A 16,726-nucleotide genomic window follows, 5' to 3' on the forward strand; every position below is an offset into this window, starting at 1 on the left:
TCATAAATAAATAATGAAAATGACATTAAATAGATACAAAATAATAAAATGAAATATTTAGAGGAAATAACATAATCTTTGTCTTCATCAGAAAGGCAAACAAAAACTTGGTGGTACAGTACAATATATGCCATGAAATTTTGTAGCAGCATCTACCTATCCAATCAAGACCTACAGACAGGCAAAAAACTCAGCAGTTCACTCTGTGTTCAGGACACTGTCCACATATGATGCTTTTCTTTTTCCCTATTTCAGTATTTCCTCCTCATATTTCAGTAGTTCAAATTAGGACAGTTACATAAGATAAAAAGCAATACAGTGTTGGGAAGGAGATAGAACCACCTGTATTATTTCAAAATTATTTTCAATACATTTTGAAAGATAGGCTTAACACTACTGCTACATGACAAGGAAGCCAGAAGGAAGTGTCTTTAAAGACACTGCCTGATCTAGTTATTGAGGAGCTGAAAAATCATAGCAACTGTTTAGCAGACAGAAAGAGCTACTGTATTGTCATCCCAAAAAGAAGAGATTCAAAGTTTGGTTCATTCCCATTTGCAAAAGACACACCAGAGATATGATTTATCACTATAAGCAGATGTTGCAGGCTAGACAGAAGAAGGAAGAATGTTCAAAATGAAAGACCACATCAGCAACAATCAAAAGAAAAAAGGAAAAAAAGGCACCAACTAATCAGACAATAAGTTTACACAATCTTAAAAATGTCATCTAATTAGAAGAACAGTGACAGCAAATGCCCTAATTAAATTCATCTGATATTTATTGCCAGCAGTGCCTGCAGCCTGGATCTGAAGACCTTGGAGTTGTCCTCCCATGTCAGAACCCATAGACCAAGACTTGTTATTTCCCATTAGAGTAGTGATGGACTCTTCCGTTAGGAAATCTGTGATCCTCACTCACTGAGAACATCATAATGTGGATATGGCTACAGAGAAACCAAACTTCAGAGAAAACTCAGCCCTAGAAGCAAGGTCTGGGGCTAGCAGAGCTCTATGCTTTGGCCACCAGTGGCGAGCTGGGCATCTGCAAGAAGGTGGCTACAAGTAGAGTACCTGGCGGACTTGAATACTCTGATGGAGAGGAAACTGAATAGAAAATAAGATAAGCAACAATAATAATTATTATAAAATTGGTGAACTGCAGAAAACAGATAAAAAACGGAGCTCACAGACACAAAGCTCATTTTCTTAAAAAACTAGCACTCAGTTAAAGAGTAGATCCAATTGCTTGGAAGATCCTACTAGGGCAGTATTACAAAGGCAATTTTGTCAGCATTTCTGAATAGCAAAAACCACATTTTCTGCATAATTTCCCTTTTTGTGGTAAAAGCACAGATTCTTCCATTATCAGGTATTCCTGCTCTCTTTAATTATCTACTATGTAGATATATATGAAAACTAGAGACAGAAATCTCTCTTACGTCTGAACTCCGTTGTTACCCTGTGCATCGCCGCATGACACTGAACAAAAGCTAATCCAAAATGCAGATGTTTTCTGACTGCTTTTTAGGACTCCAGTGACACAGAACTAATGCTATCTCTCAGCTACCTGTTTCTGCTTTTCTGTCTTTGGAGACTTTCAGAAAAATATCCATATCTTTGCCAATGGATAATCAGAATTTCTATGCAGATTCACTTCTATATGATTAACAAATTCCTGGATGATAGGACGGCTTTCACCACTCCCTTCCATTTATTAACATCAGCACTGAGATGGTAGCAGGTTAAATCAGCTTGAGTAGCTGATTTCAGTTAAGCTAATGGTCTTTTTCCTTTGCAAGTTAGTTTTGACCTGGACTCATTTGTGACATGGTTTACTACGCAGCCCACCAGTGTTTGTATGGATAGCATTTCTGCCTCCAGGCAATGGTGCAGAAGAGCAAAAGGGATTTGGCTTCGTCCAGTGCTGGTGTGTACCAAGTTAAGGTATTTGTGAATTTATAACAAATGGAGACCTGGTCCTGGGAATGTTCTAGTAGGTGTAGGTGAGCATGGGGCATGGCTGTATTATCCAAGCAACTTTTCACTGAATGACAAAGAACATCAGAGAGATCTTTGTCTTCCTTCCTCAAAACAGAAAAGAAAAGGGTCTGTGAAATGGCTTGTTTGCCATGCATTTTTGACGTCTTCTTTTTCTACATACACGCTAAATACAGAGGAAATTTTCTTATAAGTGTTAACAAATGGGACCTTCACTGAAATGCACTAAAGATTAGCTGACAATAAGGCTACAAGAGCTTTAGGAAGATGAATGAAAATTTAAGTAATTAATCACAGCTATTAATGATCTGTGAACTAAGATTTGGTGGGACAGATTCTCAACAATCACAATAATCTCAAATAGCAAATTTCAAAACTATTTGAAAATTTGCCATTATCTGTACATTATATTTGCTGAAAATACAATTTTCCTCTCCTTGGAATATTTCTAAAAGGCAATTATAGTCTTTAAGCAAAAACAGGGAGGTTGCATTTATATAAACTCTTTTAAAATTGCAATCGTGTCCCGATTTATGTTCTTTCTGTCAGGACTGATTCAATATTAGGTATCACATTTATCATGCCAAGTAATAAAGTGCTTTCTGACTTGAGTTATGGGTACCTATTATATTAGCTTACATTCAATTAATTATGTTGTGCAAGTTCTAATTTCAAAACGAAGCCCTTTATCAATGTTCAGTACCTCATATCACCAAGAAATTAAATGTTGTCATTTATCACAAAAGGCATTCAGACAAAAATAAAAGAGAATATGTTATGAGTTGTTCAGTTAATGTTTTAGAAAAACATATGACGATAACATTTGATCTACAAAAAACCTTTTGAAAAGTCTTGTAAAGGACTGCTAAGTTCAGATACTGCAGAGAGGAAACCTACTTTTTTTCTGAGCTGGCAGGGAGTCTTTAGTAGCTATTTTTCTTTGCAACATCTCTCACACTAAATATCTTTCCAGGATTTTACCAGTGGTAAATTCTCACCAACAGATGCAGACAGTTGGTATTAAACAACCTCACCCTGCAGCAGCAGACAGCTACAGGCAGTAAGGAGAGGAGACAGAGGTCGAGGAAGAAAACCAGTAGCTGTCACAGTTGTTGATATAATTTCAACTCTTCTTCACTTAGTATTTTAAAGCAATAATGTGGAAAAAGGAGCCATGAACAGGAACAGATTTCAAGAGCAATTTCAAGAATGGGCCTTAAAAAAATACATAAAGATTGGAGAAGTTAAAAAGGTTTTAAAAATTTCATCAGGAAGAGATAAACTGTATAACTGCTGAAAGATGGCTACACATCAGTATCAAGTCATTTCAAAGAAAATTAGGATTAAAATTCATGTCCATATTTGAAAATGAACCTAGGTCAGACCAGACCTGTGGTATGAACAGTGTCCTGTGCTCACCCCAAATATTAAACTCTTCATAAGGATTTGATTTTTCGGCAACATTGCCATAATATTTATAATTACTTTCATTATTAGGCTGCTAGCATGATGATTTTTTCAGCTGATTATTTAATCACACAACTTAAGACATCATAATACATTTCTTTCCAAGTTCCTGATGCTATGACAGTGCCATTTTACCACGTGGCAATACAACAAATACAGTCGGATGCTGGATTTTGAACTCAATTTGGGATTAATAAAGGTAGGCTAAATTACACATCAGCAGGAACAAGGCATCTAATTAACAACGTTTTAAACTATTTGGGACCCTTGGTTTGCTAAATGCAAATAGATTATTTTTCAAGAATTGTTACCTATGTGCAATACTGCAACTAAAAATGAGTAAAAAAATGTGGAAAAAGCATCCCAGTGGTGTGACTTCATTTCTGTACAGGGCATAAAACAACGCATCTCTTCTCAAGGCAGTTAATGAAGCTTAGCACGTTCAGATAGGATTCAAAGTAGCAAAGAGGCAATTTAGCAGCACTGTCAGGATTCCTCTGCTGGAGCTGGCTATGGAGGGAATGACTGAAACTCTCCTGTAACCATAAAATATATGAATTGCTTTTAAATCTGTTTTTGCCTTTCAGTCACCAGCAACATCTACATTGCATTTGTGCAATTCTGATCTCAGTTAAAGATGTAAAATTAATCCCATTAAAGGAATTGTCTGCCTCAAACAAGGAGAAGATTCTTGGCCAAAACCACTTCTGTTTTATGGCCCTCTTCCATCTATCCTCTTCAAATACCTCTCATTAGCCTCTCCCTCCACTCAGCGTACTGTTGAAAACATGAAAATTAGTTTTGAATTATACAGGCGTTGAGCTGCTCTTGTAATTTTTCAGTTCTTTCAAAAACTCCCATTTTATCTACATCACTGTAGCTAACTGCTGGTGTCAGCTGCAGCATGTGGGCATTGGTTACATATCTTTCAATTAATTTCCTCCACCCAGATGATCCCAAGTTAATGCAAGTTGCACCATGTTGTTTCTTTCAGCAATTTTATGACCAAACTACACCCCAATGAAATTAATTCTGTCACCTTCATCATGACTCAATTTGCTACATACACTTTCCTGAGACTGGCAGGTCCTTGCTCCGGGCTGCATTTAAATCTGTAAGATGCCTTGTTCACAAGTGATGTTTTACAACCAAATTAACATTTGTCAACAGCAACAAGAAAAAAGGGACAGGGCTAATAGAATATGAGAAGAAAAATGAACCTTGTCTTTATTTCATTGTCGGAAATAAAAAGACGATGATGCCAATTTGGCAACAAAGCTCTGTTACCTCACCTTTCTGTCTTTTACATATATTTTTAATAATGGATATACACCAGATCAAGAGATTATCCCTTGCAAAAGATTGCAACCATTTTTGGTTATCACCTATTGTTTTGGGTGTTCCTGTGGAACACCTGTGTTCTTCCATGACATTATCACCTTTGCTAAAGAGACTGTCTGCTGAACAGTAAACCTGCAAAGCACTTACCAGCTCCCGGGGACCATATGGCTCACAGAAAGTGATGGCACTGCCGTGCATAATTACACCACACTGCTCTCCAACCTCACAGTTGCTGCATTCAGACCTGCAGGAAGAACAGAACATGTTCAAAATGGAAATGAGAAACTGCACACTGGAGACTGCATCAGGAATGAAGACTGTAAAGTAAGACTGTTATATTTTGGCACTCAAATCAGACTGTTTTGCTAACATAAGGTCAAGCACCTCTAAGTCCACTGTGCTAGATCTGCCTCTTGATAAAGGACCTTGTGGACAGGTAGACAGGTACTTGCTCTTGTCTGCAAAACATGGGTAGGATGAGGTCAGAGGCACAAACCAGTGAAGCTGAGTGATTTTGTGATGCCACTTCAGATCACAGGGACAGTAAGTAATTCAGAGGTGTTCCAGTTCGCAAAACTTGAAACGCCACCACCTCCAGTTTTCCTGCATCACTTCTGGATGGCTTCACCACCTTTCTCTCAACGACAGAAACCTCATTCATGGAAATGAACAGAATAAACCATTCTGGTCTGGAGATAAAACCAGGCTTAGTATGCCTTCAGTCCTCCATTGCCCTCATGCAGCATAGATGGAGACCAGGGCCCAGCACAGAGCTTGGCTTTCAGACAGCTCACCGAGTTCCTCCTGACAAGGCTGACGCGCTCCCTCCAAACAAAAACAGGAATGGACATTGCAGATTTTGAAACTTAGACCCTCCAGCTGCAGGGTTATCTATTCTAAAGGGGAGGCTCAAGGTGGGAACCAAGCAGGGAGGTGGCACCGTGACAGGAGAGCTTGCACTGTTCAATGTCTGCCATCTAGGCTGTGGCAACACTGTCTTTAGGCGTCCCCTTTAAAATCAAATGTAGGGACAACATTTGCTCTGGGGACAAATCCATTGTAAGCAATGGTGGATTCACTCCAAACTTTCTCCTTTCTTGCCAATTTCTGTCTGTACTTTGATAACTGGTATTTTTAGAGTCTAAAGTTAAATGGATTTCAGTAAGGGGTGCTTAGACCTTTTTTTCTTTGGCTTCTCTCACATGAAGTGCCTCTGGCTTGGCCACCTTTTCTGATGCAGAGTGCCACAAAAATACACATTCCCGTATACATAGCCCAGATATGGTTTAGTCCTGATTTCATTCTCTCTTTTAATTCTCCAGCTAATTTCTGGATGGCAGGTCTTAACAGAAATCAGATGGAAAATTAAGAGATTTCAACAAGATGAGGAGTTGTTGACATACATGACCATAGCAATGATCACAGTTAATTCCTAAACAAATTTCCTCAATGTTTTTCACTCCTTTTCCTAAATTACAGTGCTTGTTTGTCTCTTCATTGATAAGTGTTGTGCCACACCTCTGTCAAGTCTTTCTGTAAGCATCTTGAAGCAGGATATTTCTATTCCTGAGTGTCTAAAAACCATCAGCACAACATGGGCACAGATAGGACAAATTAAATCTCTGGCTGCATTGCTGGGAATGGTCCAGCAGTATCATCAAAGGGTCAAATCTACTCAGAGAGCTGGGGCTGAGGGATAGATGTTAGACTTTCAGATGCACAGATGTCGTGAATAATTGATTGCACTTGTTATTTTGGGTTTCTTCACTTGGTCCTGGGTCAATTCAATGCAGGGCTGGCATTCATGTGCCCAAGTCCATTACAGAAGTCAAAGATGAATGCCTCTTCCCACTTCATAAGTCACTCCCTTATTCTAAAATTTTATTAAAGTAAATTGCATTTCCAGTTCCCAGAATAAAGTCAGATTTAAAAAAACATTTATTTTTTTCCAGTATGGATACATAACTAAGGTCATTCAGCAAATCACATTGATAGCATTTAGTATTTTGGATTTAAGTAGCAAAATTAAATCCTCTAATGAAGTAATGTAGTTCCTATTGATTTCAATGAATTACTATTTATTTACATAAGCCACAGTTGGCCCATAATTTCATTTTTCATTATAGCTCAGAAAGAGAGCATATGAGCGAACTGAAATGTGCTTTAGGAGAATGCACAGAACAGGGTTCATAGTGTGTGTGTTCTCTCATTATCTAAATTTCACTTGATTTCTAAACTCTGGTAACTGACGAACATGGGAAGAGGAATAATACCTGGAATTCTATAGTATTACGGCTGCTTATAATCATTTTCATTAGATGCCCCTATGTTTCGGGTTTTATAGAGGAGTAACTGCCTGAAATCTCCATATATGCAGAGAGACATACATGGCAGGAAAACCTTACCTACAAATACTATGTAGAGAACATTTACACCCCAATAAAAGGACATACTACTTAAGCCAAGTGATAATCTAATTGTTTAACTATTATATATCAATAAATATAAAGTGATTTAGCTGTTCATTTATTCTTCTCCTGTAATGTGGTATACAAATGTCCTTGCAATACAGCTCTTTCATCACCACTCATCTCTAGGATGACTCCTCTCATCAGAAATTGTATGACTGCTGGTAATCCGTATTTAAACCTTTGTGCTCTCTTTGAAATGTATCACTTCTGACAACAAATTGCTCAGTAGCTTGACAGGAATGTATGAAGAGTAAGATAATTGGTCTGGTGTTCCTCAGATCATCATCATCATATTACATGTTTAGAAACAAACCAATTTACTCCTCTCCTGGTGCAGACAGTAAGGTTAATTTCTTTTCCATTCATATAACCAGGAGACAGTATTAATCGCTCTGTCTAGGTGCAGCTTTTTGCTTTCTCACCTGCCTGGTATAAAATCTCAGCACACTAAAATCACTTCAGCTTTCTCTTCACAGCTGGTTCTCACTGGTACAGTTGACGTTTGTCATATTCATCTAGGTGTCTTCTTTGCAGACTGCCATCACTCTCATCCCCAGCCTAGAGTCCCATCTCTCTCAGCTATTGTTCTTCACTTTGCTGAAGGGGAAACATCTGCTGCTTCCTCATCACCATTTGTCACCTTGTTTCCCTCTACAATACCTGCGTTTGTGGATATTATATTGACTGATGTCTTTTGTGATGTTGGACTATAAAGAAGGTAAACATCTCAAACTGATGTGAGATTCTAAAACATAAATCTTTCTGAAGTTTAATCCCACAGTTTTAGTGCAATTTGGAAATCACTTTAGGACCTCTCTCCTGTCACAAAGCTCTCTGCCACTTCTTTGCCACTGGAAATATCACTGTACCTCTTCATTTCTCATATGCTTTGAAGAAGTGATGGAGTCTGTTTCTTGTTGATTGATTTTACTTGCTCAGCTTTTCTTCAAATTGTCTTTGAGGAGTATATCTTTTGTAAGTGATTGCTGTTTGGAGTGTCAATGAGCTTTGAGATGAAACATGGCACTACATTGAGAAAGACAGTTTAGCCAGCAACAGCTTCCATATAGAGTTTTTCTTTTTCAAATGTACCGAATCCCTTGTTATCTACATCCCTATTGTTAAAGCACAGCGTTCTACCTAGAAGCATGAATTAATGCCAGAACCGCTATTAATTTATGCATCTGCTTTCCCCCCTCTCTTTGTCTCAAGATTAATTCATTTAGTGTAAAGATATTTTTTTCTAGATTTGTTCTTGTTTGAACTGTTTTAGTTGTTGCATAGCATCATCTTTTACTCTTCTATGTTATGAGTTTATATGGAGGCAAGATGATCATAGAACCATGTATCCAATGAACTAGATTGTCTTTCACATATCACCTATATTGGTCCTTTCATCCTTTTCTCATCCAAATATCACTTGGCCTTTTCTCTCATGGACCACATGTTTCAGAAAATGCCCAAAATCTTGTTTCTCTGCTGCTGCTACAAAGTATTCAGCTTAAGTATCAACTAGAACATCATAAAAGCAAATTACATTTCCAGAAACATGCATTTCTGCCTTCAGAAATGTATCATTAAGCCTTACCTCCCCTAAAGGCTAGAAAACATGCTTCCCTGTGCAAGGGCTTCCTGTGTTTAAATTTACACAATGCAAATTTTCTTTCTCTACTGAGGAAATCAATTACTTCCATGGTTTCTGGGCTTTCTGAACTAACATACTCCTGCCAGCTTACAGCATACAGACCATGAAGCAGTTGTGCTATTAGACTTCTCATTGAAAAATGCAGTACAAATTACAGTCTAATTAGTTCTGCAGGTCAGCTGTGAACTGCTTAGCATGCAGTGCACTGACCACAGAGTGAGACTCACTTAACTACCTTATACACCGAACACATGCTGGACATCAAATACAGCAGGTATTTATGAATCCGTGAGTTGTATTATTTCAGAAGGAAGAGATCTTTCTAAAGTACATAGCAAATGTGATTAGAGAAACAAGGATATCTCTGCTTAAATAAACAAGTTTGTATGTTTCTAAAGTTTGGCAACTTTAGAAATAGTCACATTCTGACATTATTGCTTGCTGGAAGACAGAAGTAGAAAATTCAGTTGGACACACCACACAAGGAAATCTCCATGGTGGCTGAGTCCCAAGAAAATGAAAGAAAAGAGAGATGTTCCAGTTCCTGCATTCCCAGTACAGAAGCCCTCCCTGTTTCTCCTTCACCTGATGTTTCCTCTCCTGCTGCCTCTTCCTTTCCTCTTCCTTTCCCATTTCAATTTTTCCTGTTTTTGCTCTCTTACCAAACTGTGACTTTTAGCAGGAACCCATTCCCAGATGTTGCAATATTTCTGTTTACAAAGAGCCCTATCCCATCCCTTCCTTTCTTCCCCCCTCACAGCTCCAGAAACACCCATGGCTATCATTCCCATCTTCCTAAGGCTCTGAAGGAACAAATGGCTGCTGGGCAGGATGTGTCTATTAATGCATTTGAAAGATCAGAAATCTATATTAAAACATGCGCTCTCAAAATCATACAGTGTCGTTGTGCAAAATAACTATTTGACGTGGGGCGGCACACTGGCTCTGTTGGGACTCATAGAACTGGACACACACATAAGCTACAAAAGGCTTTGCTTGTGCACTTGGAGCATCTTGCTGGAGTAGTGCGTGCAGAGAGTGGAACAGGAGCTGTGACAATGCTAATCGCACCAAGCCAGTTGCATAGGATCTGGGAAGAAAAGGCCAGAGGAAAATATTAACTCCTCTCTTTTCATCTTTACACAAATAATGGCTTCAGAAATTATTAGAGGGGCTTAGTCTAACTGGCCCCTGGTGACAAGGCGCTGCCGGAGGGTCGGTGCAGCAGGCAGCTGCTCCTGAGCTCAGAGCACAGAGGAGCAGGGCCAGAGCAGGGCTGGAAATCCTGCTCCAGCACTCACCGCAATTGTTTGTGATAAAGACGGGATTTTAGCAGCTGCCAGGGGAAAAATGCAATTTTAGGGGGGGATGGTGTAAACTGCTAATAATCCCTGACTTAACTCCCACAAGACAATCAAATGAGAGTGAGCTTTCTGCCACTAAGCAGCTCTTCACTGGAGGGAGAGCTACTGTAGAAATCCTTTATGCAGAAAAGCTCATGACACCTCATTATATTATAGTTTTGTTTGTGCTCCACTTCCACTGAGCCTTGCTGAAGACGTTGCCTTTGTGGTGTCATTACAGGAATATCAAGGCATCCATCGCGGGACTGCAGTGAGTTTTAGGACTCTCTCCCAGCACACACCTCTGTGCACTGATCCACTAGCCAAGGTGGGTCAAGGTTATTCCATAGGGACCACATCCAAATCTCAGGGACAAAAAGAGCAGGAGACCGGGGCCCTCTTTTAGACTGAAATTTCTCTGTTGAGACTTCTGAAAAGCAAGGATGAATTTGAAGATAAGAGAGCAATGAATAAATAAATAATGGAGGCTCCCAACAGACAGGCTCTCTGTGAGTTATGAGACATCTGCAGGGAAATAATGCCTCCTCTCATTTCCTTCCACTCAAGTCCATTTAACACGCTGCTGCTAAAGCTATCTACCTTGGCAGCTATTCTGTAACCCATTAAGAGTCCTTGATCTATTCATTCCCATAAAAAAGAGTTGGTTATTTTTTTTTTATATTACAGCATTCCAGGTCCTTAATGCATCTGTCCAGAAAAACATTTAAAGAGATAATACAAGAGGAACAAAAGGAGGAAAAATAGTAGGCACATACTAACAACTGTTACAATAAATATATGCAAAAGAAAAATACCTGTAGCATTTCATAAACCATAATCTTTTTACATAAGATGGCGAAATGTGAAAGACCTGCACATATAGGAAACTGTGAGAGACCTTAATAAAAAGGAAAACTAAGTCAGATTTAAAAGAACAAATGTATTCCTAAATAACAAATGCAGCAACTGCTGAAAGGCACATTTTATCTGAAACAGATGAAGTAACTCACTAAAATATCCCCACTTGTATGAATGAAATCAATAAAATTAGTTACATTTATGAAATAAATTGAATTGAAATGAATTGAAATAAATTTCAATTCCAGTTGATTTTCTTCTTGAATGTTTTGGAAATATTTATCTCAGTTTGAAATGAGTTCTACTATAGTTAGCTTCACCAGAAATACATATTACATGAACAGGAAATTAAAAAAAAAAAAGAAAAACAAAATTTAAGTGTTCAAATTCATTATCTTTTCCAATAAATGCTTTAGTTTGAAGAAATCAACATTTTCACACAAATACATTCAGTGAGTTCAGCTCTACTCCTTGGATTTTTGGATTAATTCAAAATTTGAACTCAATAAGAATTTCCTGCTCACTTCAATGGACTTAGAATTTCTCACTCAATCATTAATCAATTAATTAATAAACTAATATATTTAGGTCCTTATGGAGCAGAGGCATACATAAGGTTACAACAACGTGAGCTGAGGTATCTAGGAATTAATATACTACACTGTAATAACTGAATGTTTTAACTTACTAAGGTGTACATAAAAAGTCTGAAACTCACCACATGCTAGGATTCAGTTCTTGCTGATGGTAAGAGTCAAAGTCATCTCGTAGGATGATGCTGTCACTGTGCATTTCAGCTAGAACAAAAGAAAGTGCTATATGAAAAAATCCAGTGTAATCACCTTGTGTTTTCTAGTTCTGACAAAGTGTTGTCATCAAATACATGCTTAATATTTTAACACCTGCTTTCTGTTCTGAAAGTTCAGAAAAAAAAACAACTGCTGAATCCAAAATTTGGGAACACTGGCACAAGGGAAGATGAGATGTCCTTATGAGAGTACTGTTTCTAAAAGTCAGGAGGTCCATTCTCCTAACTCATAAGCAAAAAACCATGAGTTCACTGAGATTTTTATGCTGCTGTCACTGGAGGTGGAAGTAAAGGTTGATTTATTCAGGATTCCTAAGATGGGAGTGAGATTATGCAAATGTTTCCAACCATTAACCTGCAAGCTTTGGACTTAGGCTTTTGCCCTAGGTTTACTGTTTCATTTACATGTGAGGGCCAAAACATCCAAACCCTGAAACTTGCACTAGTAGCTGTATTAAACAGACACTTTTTCTACAAATGCTTGCATGAAATGAATTAAGTGTCTATCACCTGCTATTCAAACTGAGCAAAGGTGCCAGAATCTCATTGGCAATGACCAACTTACAGCTCAGCTGTTGATGGGTGCAGGTTAGCGCTCTATGGGACTGCCCTACTGCTGGGTGCACCTTGGAGGTGCACAGGAGGAAAATCCTCCCAGTAACCCTGTGCTGGTGTGACAGCATTCTCCCACAGTGGAGGTTACGTGTCCTTACTGAAATGGATGCATTAATGCAGAGCTAGAAAGACAATCTCTGCGGTGTGATATACTCACACTGCAAAGGCTGAAAGGCAATAAATAAACAACAATAAAAATCACAATGAAAAAACAACTAATCAGAGTTAGACATAATTCAATTCATTTTATATGAGTTTCATTTTTATTTGAATTCCCCAGAGCTAGTTTCATACGACCTTACAGATTGTTTATTATAACAAAGTTAGTGTTTCTGAGTTTTAGTAATAAGAATGACAAATCACCTACCTAGGTGAGGATGTAATGGAGCTTCTGTTGGAGCTGTGGAGAACAAAGACACACAATGCATGAGTATCTGCTGTGATCAGTGCTTAACTGCAGCATTAAAGATCAGTTTGGCATAAAACACATTGTAGCAGTGTGTTCTACTAAGTCAACTCTTCAGACATTTTAATTATGAAAAATATGGCACATTAAGAGTTATAAAAATATAATAGGAGCTAAAAATAAATAAATATTCTCTAATTAAAATAAGCACCAACAATAAATGAAATACATAAACTGTTGTACAGCAAGGTAAGAAAGATTACTTCTAGTCAAGGATTATGAAATATTATTAGAAATAGCTCAGATTAAGATTCAGTAATTTAATAATTTACCAGGAGAGTGGAAATAAAGTTGAATAAAAGAAATAAAGTCTAGGAGAGGCAAAAAATGCCATATTTTGACCATTTAAGATGCTCTGGACAACATTTTACTAGGCACAAGGCTGAAGGAAAAATCCTACTTCTCCTAGTGCAACAAATAAGGGATTATCTCAGTATATCACTGAATCAAACACTTATTTTTGAGCACATTTTTGCATGCATTGCTGAATTGATTCCCTAGTGGATCCTTTTCTTCCACAAAATAGTGGACTATATTAAGGACATACTATATATGGGTATGTATGTTTGAAATGACTAAACTTGATTGAGTAGTTATTTCCTACCACTTTGAAACAGGAATCTTGGCATAAAGTTACACAAATGAAAACAGAACATAAGTACATATACAAAGAATTCAGGGAAGGTAGAACAGTGTTACATACTCCATAGTAGCTAATACATCAATGACTTCATCCAATCTCAAATCCCAAGTGTGTTACATCTCATTCAAAGGGTGCATGTGAGTGCACCCATGGGAAGCAGCTACCTTGTCTCCCAGTACCTCATAAAAGTTGCTGTATTTCTAGCTGTATATTGTACTTCAGAAAACAGAACACAAATAAAAGAAAAAAGATGATTCTGAGTTTCTCGTTGAGCACTGACGTCAATCATATCATAGTCTTGATTTCTTCAGAATATTGCAAAAAAATTACTGAAACACTGCAATTTTTGTCACAACATCTGACAAATTTTAAAAAACTCAGAAAAAAAATTAAAAATGAATGCAGCAAGCTGTGTAGGGCTCTCACACGTAGTCATTTCAATAGTAGGTCCAAAACAAATCTCAGAAATATCATTTTTCTCTTACTATTTTCTCCTTAACCATTTGATTTGCTTAGGGGCATGATGTTTTATAATGAAATTGCAACATTCCATAGGAATGCTGGTGATTAAGAAGACAGAGCAAGAAACAAGCGAGGTATCTGCAGCTCAGAAAAGGATGGCAAGTAGCCTGGGTTTAGCTCAAGGAGAAAGGCAGAAGGCTTTGACTCAGCTGACTTACAACACAGGAGACTGTCATCTTTTACACCATCCAGTAACCTTATACATACACAGACAATGCTGAAGACAATAACATGACCACTGAAAGCTTCACTGCAGCAAAGAGCAAGGACATTCTTAAGGGACTGATGTTGAAAAGAAATTGCAGACAGGAAAGAAATATGAGATGTTTTTATTTCTGCCTCTAACAGGACACAAGGAAGTGGCCTCAAGTTGCACCACAGGAGTTTTAGACTAGATGTCAGGAATAATTTCTACATGGAAAGAGTAGTTAGGCATTAGAGCAGACTGCCCAGGGAGGTGGTGGAGTCACTACCTCTGGAGGTATTTAAGAGATGTGTGGATGTGGTGCTTAGAGACATGGTTTAGTGCTGGACTTGTAGTGTCAGGTGATGGTTGGATTTGATAATCTTAAAGGTCTTAAAGGCCTCAAAGATTCTCTGATTTTATGATTCTAACATGCTGTATTTTTATAGAAGAAAATGATCCATGTGAAGGCTTGAGCAGCAGCCAACTCGTCTTTCCGAGAAGAAACGCTAATAATGACTAGCAATGGCCCAAACTTCTCATCACGACTTTACACAAGCTGGAGCAATTTGACTCCAACTGCAAGCTAGATCTTGGCACTGCCTCCATGGTAATGCTGGTGGATGCAACTCAAAAAAACCCAGCATTTGTATCTTGCAGCCCCAGTCATTGTTCTTCTCCATGGCAGCGTGTATATATTTCTCTAGAAGACTTTTAGAAACTCTTTGCATAGAAGAAATGGATTAACTTGGATTAGCTGAATTGTTTCCTAGGTAGAACAATGCAGCTGCTCCGTTTTTTGCCTGCAGGAAAGGAAATACACCGTGGTGTGGGATTTGAAATACTCTTGATGTTGCAAGTGGTTAAGCCTAAAATAAGACCTCTGTCTCTGATGCTCTGTATTAACCCTTTTCATTAGTTCTGGGTCATCACTAGGGGGGATCTGTAAGGACAGGCGTGGCTGAGAGCTGCTGCTGGTGCTCTTCTACGAGAAGGATGGTTGTGTCAGGCCAGGTCACGGACAGACTTGTTAGCTGGCTGAGCAAATTTCATTAGCCTTCGAGAGAAACTCAATTGAAAGAGAAGTTCCTCTCCAACAAAAGCAATTCAGACTTCAAAATTAAATGAAAGACTAAATTCTCATTCATCCCAGGTTGCTCAGTATTGCTCTTTGGAAGCTTTCCACAGAAGGCACTCAAGCCCCAAATACACACTATACATCACTAATGGTACTTTCCGAATTTATGCAAAATTTCATTATTCAGCCAACAGGCATGGGTACAGGACAAACTTAAATTTACAGATTTCTTTGCTTTCAACATTATTTTTTTAATTATAACTAGCCATTTATACAGCATTTGATTTTTCCTAAAAGGCCTTTTCAATTATATGCATAGTATATTGCAAAACAAAACTGCTTACCAATAGACTGAAATGAAGGAAATTGTGCAAATACATAATATTACTACTAACCACTCATTTAAAAAACTACATGTGCTGATAAGCAAACACTTGGTGTTGGACAAAAGGCTGTTCTTACAAATAAAGATTTTATGTTGAGGAGGATGGTTTTGTTTCCCAGGTCTCTATAGTATCTGAGAAGCCCAAGCATTTTTGCCTCAGGTATTCCTCCATCTAATTTGTAATTCAATTTCTAGAGCCAAATACAACAAAAGACTGTGAAGTTACCACTTAATGAGTGATGATCTTAGACTTCAATCTCCCTAGGAATAGTTCCTGTATTACATTTTACATTTCATTGCAAAACACCGCTGTGTTGGTCTTCAAGTGTTGTAGCTAAGGTCCTCAAAATATTATAAATTGGAGGACATCACAGAAAATTAAAAATATTTTCATCTGTCTTTTTTTATTCATTCACAGAACTACTTGTTTTAAAGCAATGCAGACTGTAGAGCGGGCCATACAATATGACTGAAGTAAAACAGAGTTTCCTTGCATAAAATGAGAAAGCTAAAAAAATATTCTATGGTGCAGAGTAACCATGCACTGCAAAGATCAAAATAATTTCCAAATTAAAAGAAAAAATCTACAGTACTTCAGACTGAAAGAGGAAAAAAGGCTACCTTAGTACATTTTAAAGCATGATTCACTTAGACGGTGATACATGGTTGGGTGGTTTGAAATTTAGAACCAGTTTTTGTGTGGCTTAACAATGTAAATTAGCCTGAATGAGAATTTGCTCCCTTTAAGAAATTTTAAAGTAAATGAATTTATTATTAGATTTTAAAACAGCACCCAGGGTACGAACAGAGCTTTACAAGACGTGAATTGTACTAAGCAAAGAATGGAAACTGAGCTTGATAAAACTCACAGTCTAAGAGGCATGAACAAATACAATACAA

General features: G+C 37.8%; 1 protein-coding gene across 2 annotated transcripts in view; it reads right to left on the reverse strand.

Moving 5' to 3' along the window:
• The window catches only part of RELN (reelin), a 272,240-nt gene that overhangs the window by 140,881 nt on the left and 114,633 nt on the right, over positions 1-16,726 (reverse strand). For both annotated transcript variants that reach the window (XM_021384542.1, XM_021384541.1), the window contains exons 5-7: positions 12,916-12,948; positions 11,844-11,922; positions 4,956-5,052 (exon numbers count right to left, since the gene is read on the reverse strand). In XM_021384542.1, the coding sequence (XP_021240217.1) occupies positions 4,956-5,052; positions 11,844-11,922; positions 12,916-12,948 (209 nt within the window). The remainder of the gene's footprint in view (positions 1-4,955; positions 5,053-11,843; positions 11,923-12,915; positions 12,949-16,726) is intronic.

This window comes from Numida meleagris, chromosome 1 (genome assembly GCF_002078875.1).
Source record: "Numida meleagris isolate 19003 breed g44 Domestic line chromosome 1, NumMel1.0, whole genome shotgun sequence".
NCBI lineage: Eukaryota > Metazoa > Chordata > Aves > Galliformes > Numididae > Numida > Numida meleagris.